A 10,957-nucleotide genomic window follows, 5' to 3' on the forward strand; every position below is an offset into this window, starting at 1 on the left:
GAGCCAAAAGTTGTCCCCCTCAGAAACAAATTTGACCTGTTTTTGGATTTTGCCGAAAAGTTCTTTACTACCCTGTAATGCCTTGCGGTACGTTTTCGATGGGCTACCCTGTATTTGTTTTTTATTTTTAGATACTATTCTGGGCTTTTGTGGTTCATTTGGTATTACCGCTGGAGCTCACAGACTCTGGACCCATCGTTCTTACACGGCAAATGTTCCTCTAAGAGTTATTTTGACTGTGTTTAACACTGTGGCTTTTCAGGTTCGTTAAATCACTGATGCGTAATTTATCTTTAAATTTCCAAATATATAATATGTTGCCAATTACAATTATTCATTCTTACAGAATTCTGTAATAGAATGGTCGAGGGATCACAGAGTCCACCACAAATTCAGCGAAACCGACGCTGATCCTCACAATGCCAAACGCGGATTCTTCTTTTCTCATGTCGGATGGCTCCTTTGCCGCAAACATCCCGATGTCAAGAGCAAAGGAAAGAGTGTTGATATGTCTGATTTGTATGATGACCCTATACTTGCTTTCCAAGACCGATACTACATGATTCTGGTGCTCTTTTTATGCTTCATTTTTCCAACATTGACTCCAATGTATTTGTGGAACGAAACCTTTATCAGTGCTTTCTGTGTCAATATCTTCAGATACATTTTTGCTTTAAATGCCACATGGTTAGTCAACTCAGCTGCTCATCTTTATGGACATAAACCCTATGACAAGTGAGATAGTCTAAAACTAATGGATCCATTAAATTAATTTCATTCAATTGTAGGTACATTAACCCATCTGAAAACCTGACAGTTTCTCTCCTCGCTCTGGGTGAAGGATGGCACAACTACCATCACACCTTCCCATGGGACTATAAAACTTCCGAGTTGGGAAAATACAGTGTAAACTTCTCTGCTGCATTCATCGACTTCTTTGCTAAAATCGGTTGGGCCTACGACCTTAAAACGGTCTCAGAGGATATGATTAGGAAGCGTGTTTTAAGAACGGGAGATGGCAGCCATGAAATTTGGGGATGGGGCGACAAAGACCAAGACAAGGAAGATTACAATGACGCACTCATCACTCACAAAAAATGTTAAATAGTAGTTCCAGAAAATGGTAGCTTTAGTATCTACATATATTTAATAAGTACTACTTGAGAGATTGAATACAGAATAAGACCTCTATTTACTTAGTATTTTTGCTGTAATATATGTTTTTTATTAAAGAAGTTAATATTATGCCTCTATGTATTTTAATATATCAATATCTGCATCTTTTTGAAAACATAATATACTTTTATGACCAGACAACTGTCTAGTCAAAAGATTATCTGTTGAATTTAATTTGGCAATGATGTGTTTCAAACAGATGAAATATTTCTATATAAGGGTGGCTCATTTTAGAAATTTCTCCTTGTTTCATTATTATTTTCAATTATTTATTCAAGTCAACCAAAATCTATTAAATAACAGCCACACAAAAAAAAGTTGTCTGTACTTTTCATGTTATCATATGATATCCATAGTATTTTTGCCTCCTGGGGGTCTATTCTCTAATCTCTACTAACAATGTCGACTACGACAAATGCCACTTATAATTGTCGCATACTTTTATAAAACTGTATTCTCGAGCAGTAATAGACACAATTTTGACGCATGACTAAATTTGTCAACACTGGATAACGACTCTACATTATCGATAAAACAACTTTTTTGACATCTTTCTGCGTTTTATTCTCTGTTCACTGGTTTACTGGTTTTATTTTTTACAATTTTTAGATAAATTAAAGTACTACCTATTTGATCCAAAATTTGTCAAGTGCTAATGGAGATAAAAAAGAATTACTGTAGTCAAAGCCAAAAAAACATGCTGATTGAAGTATTACGGCAGGATCAACAGCTCGTCTCTGGTAAATTTACTGGAAAATTTCACAATAGTATTTTTCAGCCAATTAAAGGCCTGTATTTTGTAGCGTTACTATATCAACTAAGAAAATTTCCGGAAATTTTTCTCTTCCTTGGTGTAAGGAGCATGAAATTGCACTGGAAATTTTTTGACATTTATAAATAAAATGACATTTATATTTAACTTCAAATTTATTCTATCATAATTTAATAAGTACAAATCATTTATAAATAATTATTTACCAAGTATGTACTTTTAGTAGTTTTAATTAAAGCGTCCAAATGTTGCTGAAATTCCTCAGCCACGTCTTCTTTTCTTAATGGGGAATAAACAAGCACACATTCACTAAAATTTATAAAATGTCTATGTTTCAAAAAATAAATGTAGTACTTTGAAACAATCTTATTCTGCTGTGATCCACGAAGAGCTCCATATTTCTTACACACAAGAAGCAAATGATTTTTAATAATCCCAAACAAGTTTGGCGAATANTCATTCTCTTTCAAATCTAAAGATGCATATTAATATTTACTGTAGTATTTCTTCAAATACAAATACAGGGTGTTTTTAAATGAAGTAGCAAAAATGGTACCAATGAATGTAGAGACAAAAATAAGAGGATTGAAGTAAAAATGCCTTATATGAAAGTTGAACCCCTGAGGCGATATACTCTTTTATAGGAGGGGATTGAAATTCACATTTTATTTTTTTTTTCTTTAACATGAGGAATGCTAGAGACACGAAACTTAGTATGAGCATCTTACTAATAAAGAGACAACTTTTCAATATTTGTTCGATCATTGGCGTATTTTATAAAGGAGTAAATAGTCAATCCCATTGCAATATTTTATTAGACATTTTTTATATGAGGCAAATTATTTATTTAAAAATATTTATTGGAAAGATTTATTGCGTAACTTTTTTACCTTTTGTAATTTTTCGATAAAACCAATAGTTTTCTAGTAAAAAAATTAGATGCGTCATCGTTCACTAAACGGGTAATTGCGAAAATTTTTAAAAATAAAGTAGGCGGATGTCAACAAATAAATTGTTATTTATCATAGGCGGACTTCAGGGGTCTGTAACTCCGAAAGAAGGGGCCACTTGGCAAAAATAAAAAATACGGGTCCTCTAAATTTGTTTTAAGAATCTGTGACCAAATTTTGTTGCATAAATTTCGGGACACCCTGTATACAGGGTGTATTAAAATGGAGGGGTACAAATGATACCAGAAATTCCTTGGATGAATATGAGTCGATTTAACCCAAGTCGCATAATAAAAAAGATACAGGGTGACAAAGTGAACAATAAAAAATTGTTTTTCCTTAATAATTTCTATAATTTCAGTTAGAAATGTTTCAAATTTTCAACAGGGAGGTATTTTAGTGATGGGAAAAATAATATAATAATGATTTTTGAGTACGAGACGGCCTTTACAGGCAACGTTATGCATTGAATATTCAGTAACTTTTTTGCTAACCTCCGTATACAGCTTTTAGTAACAAAATATGAAATATTGGACTTTTTTTAACAAAAAAGATATACTTGTTGAAAATGGCTAAAGGAGGATTTTAAATTTCATAAATTAGTGTTACGGATTTATACTTCCACGAATACCAAGGTTAGAGTTGCTTAAATAAATAAAAACATCGAGTGGGTAAATATCATTTCATAATACTCGTAATTTGCAATTTTGAAGTATTAGCTTAAAGTGTTAATTGATTTTAGTCACTATTTACCTGCGTCCTAGATATTAAATAGTTTTGGAATTGAATAAAATAACAAATTATGTATACTAATGTCGAGTATGTCGATATGTTGCAAGTATTTTGTGAATATTACAAGAACTGTGCTGCTGCTGTAACACTTTCACGTACTACGATTTGGAAAATTGCGAATGATAATCTTTTATACCTCTACTATCTACAACCTGTGCAGGAACCGACTGCTGCTGAGTTACCCAACAGGATAGATTTTTGACGATGGTATATTAACATTTCAAGGGAAAACAGAAATATTTTATCCAGTATTTTCTTAGGTGATGAAGCATCATTTCAAAGACATGGTTTAGGGAACCATCACAATAATCGCCCATGGTCTGACGAAAATTCTCACCAAGTTTGGACATCCAGATTTCAACATAATTTTAGTTTGAGTGTATGGACAGGAATCGTAGAAGATTATCTTATTGGTCCGTTTATTCTTCCTCGGCGTCTCCACGGAGCCGAATATTTGAGATTTTTAAATGAGCAACTCTTAATATTGCTGGGAGGTGAATAGGTCGAGGGATGCACCAGTCAAATGGCCTGCGCGTTCACCGGATCTCACACCCATAGACTATTTTTATGAGGTCACTTAAAAAATGTTGTTTATTCCAACCCTATTGATAGTGTGGAGATGCTTCGTCAAAGAATTTTTGCAGCAGCTGTGGAAGTAAAGAACGACATACATTTTTTTTCAAGAATTCGTCGTAATTTTAATCGAAGAAATAGACTATGCTTACAGGAAAATGGAAATTACTTTGAAAATATTCTTTAAAAAATCTTGCTTTTTTATTGTCAGTCAATTGTTTCTCTTAAATTATCTATTGACTGTTGTTAAATGACTTGGTTTTAGTTGCTTTGCTCTTTTTTCTAATAATTAAGTGTTATTAAACTAACAATAAATAAGTATTTTGCATCATTTTTTCACCTGAACTGTTACTTCATGAGATTTCTTTAATGCAGGGTTTAAATAATTTCATATCTACAAGAAAATGTGTTTTTTAATAATAACACCAAAAAAACAATTAAGTGTATTAAGTGTATTCACATATACTAAAATAATACGCAAAAAGAGTAAATTTAAAACGGGAAAAATAATGTTGTCTCAGTCGATTCCTGCGCCCTCTTTTGGTCGAATTTTAAAATACAGATAAACAACTAATACGTACTGTGAGGCAATACGTTCTGAATTTATTAACAAAAGTGTCTGTTTGTACCTTGGTATTCGTGGAGGTATAAATCCGTAACACTAATTTTATTAAATTAAAAATATCTCCTCAACAGTTGGCTTTAGCCATTTTCAATAGGTAGATATATCTTTTTTGTTAAAAAGGTCCAATATTTCATATTTTATTACTAAAAGCTGTATACGGGGGTTGGCAAAAAAGTTATTACTTATTCAATGCATAACGTTGCCTGCAGAGGGCACTTCGTACTCGACACTCAAAAATCATTATTATATTATTTTTCCCATCATCAAATAAACCTCTCTGTTGAAAATTTGAAACGTTTCTGACTACAATTATAGAAATTATTAAGGAAAAACTATTTTTTATTTTTCATTTTGATATCCTGTATCTTTTTATTATGCGACTTGGGATATAGGTATGTTAATTTAAATCGACTTATTTTCACCCAAGGAATCTCTGGTATCTTTTGTGTCCCTCCATTTAAATACACCCTGTTTATTCAAGTCAACCAAAATCTATTAAATAACACAGCCACACAAATAAAAGTTGTCTGTACTTTTCATGTGACATACGTTATCCGCAGTATTTTTGCCTCCTGTTCACGAATCCGGTGTTAAAATTGAGCTATCACATCATAGGAATTTCCTAACCTTAAAGACAGGCCAAAAATAGCAAAAATTCACGAAAAAGTGCTAGGAAAAATACAATTGTTCTATATTCAAATGTTCATTTATATGGTTAAGACCCCGTCGAACGTGAATCCGCGGTCAGAATTGATGCTTCTTTTCCTAACCTCAAAAAAAAAAAAACGAGTCAAATAAGGTCAGATATCACAAATTTTCAAAAAATAACAGATTCGCGCCAAATTTGGTATACGGGGGATTTCGGGGTCGCTGATCACGAATTCGAGGTCAATTCCGGTTTCAACACTACATTTGAAATCTATTCCGTACTCATTGTTTCCAATTTCTGTTTGTCCTTACTTCTAATCTACCAGCTCTTCACAAATATGACTTGAATGAGTACTAGCATCTTGTTTGGGCCTTCCAAAGGGAGACACTACCCTCTGAAGACAGTTGAATACAAATGTATAAAAATGTACCTTTTTTTAATTCTTCCTGGATTGTTGTATTTCTTCACCATATGTGTCTTCAAATGTTCGTTTTATGTGTTTTACGACTTTACATCAAGTTTTTAAACAGTTTTCACCAAAAGTTTGTAGGATGCAAAATTTTTAACGCTCTCTCGCTGCCAATTTCAAAATTAACTAACTTTTTGTTTCCCGGTATGTTTCCTAGTCACCGCAGATGTTTTAAATTTACACTGCACTCTTTTTATAATGCTATTGACAATAATTTTGAGAACTAACGAAAAAATCAATTTAATTTTCTTAATATTCTCTTTAATTCCTATTTCCTTCAAATTTTGATTTCATGTGTTGATTTTTTAATTTGTTCAGTTGAACCCCCTTCATATAGACAACTTACAATGACATTGTACCTTGACAGTTGACACTGTTGAAATCTATTCCTTTATTCTCTCAATTTTATTTTCAATTCATATAATTATTATTACAATTCGCCAAGCTAAACAAGTACTTATTCTACTGAGTGTGCAGCGATTTCCATACATTTCAATATATTTTCATAAGACTTGAATATTAAAAATAAATATAAAGAGGGGTTACACTAAACCCTAAAAAGGTAAACATCTTGTAGAATTGCGGTCGGTCAGGATCAGTAGCACTGAGCGAAAACAGCCAAACTACAATGTCTGATACGAGGGAACAAATGTATGGGTCTGCTTTCATATTTAAAAAAATAATAAAAATGAAAGAAAATGCAGAATGAAGGGAAGAAGAAAGAGACAACAAATTAGAACGAGAAAAGCAGTGGGAAGCAAAATTAGAACAATGAGATAAAGAAAGGGACAAAAAATTAGAACAACGTTTACAACAGTTACAAAAAAAAACATGCAAAAGAAGTACAAAATTTGCAGATGCAGCTAAACAAAGATTGAAGTAGAAAAATCACAAAACGAGAAGGAAAACTAGATGAAACAGGAAATATCAAAAGAAGTAGATATCGAGATGGAAGAATAAAAAAATAACTAAGAGAAATTGCAGCCAATTTGGAAATAAAGTTAGAACGAAATGACGAAAAAATAGAAGAATAACAAAGATTCGGGAAATCGGAACGACGTATAAGGAAAGAAAGTGTGCCAATTGTTATAAAAACATATAAATGTAGGGGGGAAGATATGAAATTTTATGGAGACAACAGAATACTTCCAGTCATCTACATAAAGCGAATGAAAGAATAGACTACTGGGCACGGATGGAAAAATAACCAGAGAACAGTATGCCATGAAGAAAATAAATATAGCAAAATATTTAGAACTACTAATGATGGAAGGCAACACAATAAAATACATTGCAAGACATTTTGTTGACGAAGATGTGATTGCGATTCAGGAAACTAAACAATATTACTGCAATAATGAGGAAGTTGCATCAAAATTCATTTAAAGTGCAGAAAATTACTATAAAAGTATGTTTCTATATGTAAAACCTCTTTAAACTGAATAATTAATATGTAATTAATTATAGAAATATTGAATATAATTAGGTGGGCGAAAACGATCTCTAATTGGTGAAGCAATTTGTGACGTCATAATCCGGTATATGACATCATAAGAGTAACTAAATAAGAGGTTTTTATTGGATAGGGCGGAGCGCATGCATTCACTGAGTACATCTCGCGTTGTTGTGGCAAAACATAGTCCTTTATAGAAATTGTTAAACAGAAATCTGCAACCACAGATCGACTCTGTATTTCCAATCTTTAAATCAACAGAAATAGAATGTTTGAGGTTATAGTTTATACCTATTCAGGTAGGTTGTCACGTTTTGTGCATTAATAAATTTGTTTTGTTTTAGATTAATGTAATAAGGAATTTATAGAATCGATCATCTGAACTGCCTTACTGTATTTTTATTCGTTTTTTTTATCCAAAATGAGTTTACCTGGTAGAACTAAACGTCAATGTTGTGCTCCAAATTGCAAAAGCACTTACTATATGAAAGTGTATAAATTGTGTAATGCGTCCTGTAGAAATAAAAGTTTTTTTCAGAATTTCAAAAGACAGACAATTACTGGGGATAGAATCAGTTCGAAATTTATGTAAATCAGACTTTACTCTGACAAACACATAATAAGAATAGTCTCAACAGAAGTGTTGTTCCGAGTTTATTTTTAGGATCGACTACAAGTTTACCTATTAATTGTAATAATATCACCTCAGAATCCTCGGATAGTATTGAATATTTAACAAAACAATTTGTTAATGTAACATTACAGAATTTTCAGAGTATGAGCTGCCAAACTTCAATTTCGGATGATTTTTCACCTCCACCTTTTAAAAAACCGAAATACACGTATTCAAAATTGTCATTTTCTATAAGGACTACTGTGAGCACCAGTGCCATTACTGAGATTACTGGTAGCAAGTTGAATGAAGCGGAATCAAATACTGGTCATATAAGTACCTCACTTAATAGCTCATCATTTTGTCAAAGCCTTACATCTTTTCAGTCAAATAATAAATAAAGAACTTTTTAAAAATTTTGAATGTTAAGAAAATATCTCAACTTTCAGACAAACATAAAATAATGTATTATCTAGATCGTCAACAGAAAATTCAGATTTTGAAATTAAAAAGGAAACTATTAAAATGTAAAAATAATTTGTCTCATGTTCGTAATATTACCTATTCTAATTTACTTACAAAATTAAGTCAACATCTTGATCTACTTAGTACGAGTAAAATTTATTGAGTTACAAATTAAAAATTGCGAAAAGAAATGACCTATCTATAATTCAGAAAATAAAACACTTACTTTAGCAATTTACATACGTGGGCTGCAGGTTTTTACAGACATTTTTATTTATTTAGGCCAAATACCTTTAGATGTTGGAATAAATTAAAAGTTGTTACGGAAATTATCAGAACGTGTTAGTAAAATGATTACAAGAGATAAAGTTTGTTGTTTAGTATTTGATGAAATAGCTCTGTCTGTTGGTTTAAATTATGACACTTGTAAAGATCAAGTAACGGGATATGTCGATTTTGGGTCCCTGGGCAGACAAAATGATGCAGCAAACCATGTTCTAGTGTTTTTGGTGCAAGATATTAGTAAACATTGGAAGCAACCTATTGCGTATTATTTCACAAAAGACGTTATAAAAACAAAGGTCCTAAAAATTTTTTAATTGAAATAATTTCAGCATTACAGTCTTGCGGAATAAAAATAATTTGTACCAGTTTGTGATCAAGGTTCCACTAACAGATCAGCTATCAAACAGTTAGTTTCCGAGTCATCGGTTGGACTATAGCTCTTGGGTACCTGGCATATCTCCGTCAAAAATGAATATAAAAATCTAAAATTTTAGGGGTGTATTCTAGATGGGGAGACCTAAGAGCGCACGTAATTTCAATTCACCCCTTCCACCCTAGGGGGTGCAGAGGGGGTGAAGGATGGTTTTTTTGGACGTACCCTATTTATTTTGCGATTTTTGGATTCTACGCGTAAAAAAAACTACCCCCCGAATCGCGTTCTTGTGGGTACGTCTAAAAACCACCCCTCACCCCCTCCGCACCTCCTAGGGTGGAAGGGGTGAGTCAGGGGTCTGGGCCATAACTTTGTTCAGAATAGACGAAAAAAACCTTAAATTTGGTATAGGGGCATAGTGAACGATGATCTACCGATTGCCTATATCAGCTGTACCGTCGCCGCCCCCGGGGCGGCAACCACGTCAGGGGCGGCGAAAACATGCAGATACATCTGTTTCGCCGAACTCATCGTGTTCTACGTCTCGAGTTATCCCTGTAGCCCAAATTTCAGATTTTTATTCCAAAAAGGGTGAAATTTTTGGACTTTATCGTTTTTTTTATGATTACGGCTCCGGGGTCTGGTCCGTAACTTTGTTCAGAATTAACGAAAAAATCTGAAATTTGGTATAAGGGCATAGTGACCGATAATCTACCGATTGCCTTTATCAGCTATACCGTCGCCGCCCCCGGGGGCGGCGACAATGTCGGGGGCGGCGAAAACATGCAGATACATCTGTTTCGTCAATCTCATCGTGTTCTACGCCTCCAGTTACCCCTGTGGCTCAAAATTTCTGATTTTTATTCCGAAAAGGGTAGTAACAAATTTTTGAACATAGTCGTTTTTTTCGAGGATTACGGCTCCGGGGTCTGGCCCATAATTTTGTTCAGAATTAACGAAAAAATCTGAAATTTGGTATGGGGGCATAGTGAACGATGATCTACCGATTGCCTATATCAGCTATACCGTCGCCGCCCCCGGGGGCGGAAACCACGTCGGGGAGCGGTGAAAGCATGCAGATACGTCTTTTTCGGCAATCTCATCGTGTTCTACGCCTCAAATTTCAGAATATTATTCGAAAAACAGGAGTTAAAAATTTTTGGACTTGGAATTTCATAGTTCTTTTTTATTGTTTAACTGGAAATAAATAATACTTTCATGTGTTTTTTTTTAATATCTTTTATTTGAAAAATGACTTATTTTGAAAGCAATAATGTATATACATACATACATTTTTTCGAAATTTATTACGTACTGTAAAAAATTAAACCAATGTTGTGTGCGAATTGTACTCAAGTAACATTCTTGCAAGACTTGCAAATATCACTTTTCAGTATAGTCCAGTCGACAGAGACCGAAGAGTTACTGTACCGAACCTCTACCAACTGGACAAATAAAGGTAGTTTATTCTCGTGACATTTTCAGATTTTTTTTATTTTCTGGACACCCCGTACATGATTTGTTAAGTTTCACCATGGCAACCTCATTTTAAATTCAAGCAAAACTTTTTTATGAAATAATAAATAATTTTTATGAAATAATAATTATGAAAAATACATAGAAAATTTTTTCAGGAGACTGATGAGCGAAATTTTTATAGTCTGTTTAGAAATGAAAGAGAGTAATAAAAGCTTATTATGTATGCAAATCGTAAATAAATGTAGTACTGTTGCTTATATTCAATATTTTTATATTATGTATT

At 33.0% G+C, this 10,957-nt stretch overlaps 2 protein-coding genes across 3 annotated transcripts in view; both read left to right on the top strand.

Moving 5' to 3' along the window:
- LOC108917096 (acyl-CoA Delta(11) desaturase-like) overlaps positions 1–1,119 on the top strand; it is a gene marked incomplete at its 5' end in the record, with an annotated part of 3,803 nt that extends 2,684 nt beyond the window's left edge. Inside the window, 2 exons of the mRNA XM_023454555.1 lie at positions 347–735; positions 789–1,119. Of these exons, the coding sequence (XP_023310323.1) occupies positions 347–735; positions 789–1,104 (705 nt within the window). The remainder of the gene's footprint in view (positions 1–346; positions 736–788) is intronic.
- The window catches only part of LOC108917102 (acyl-CoA Delta(11) desaturase-like), a 50,483-nt gene that overhangs the window by 12,930 nt on the left and 26,596 nt on the right, over positions 1–10,957 (top strand). The window lies entirely within an intron of this gene.

The sequence above is a fragment of the Anoplophora glabripennis genome, unplaced genomic scaffold (assembly GCF_000390285.2).
Source record: "Anoplophora glabripennis isolate ALB-LARVAE unplaced genomic scaffold, Agla_2.0 scaffold45, whole genome shotgun sequence".
Classification (NCBI taxonomy): Eukaryota; Metazoa; Arthropoda; class Insecta; order Coleoptera; family Cerambycidae; genus Anoplophora; species Anoplophora glabripennis.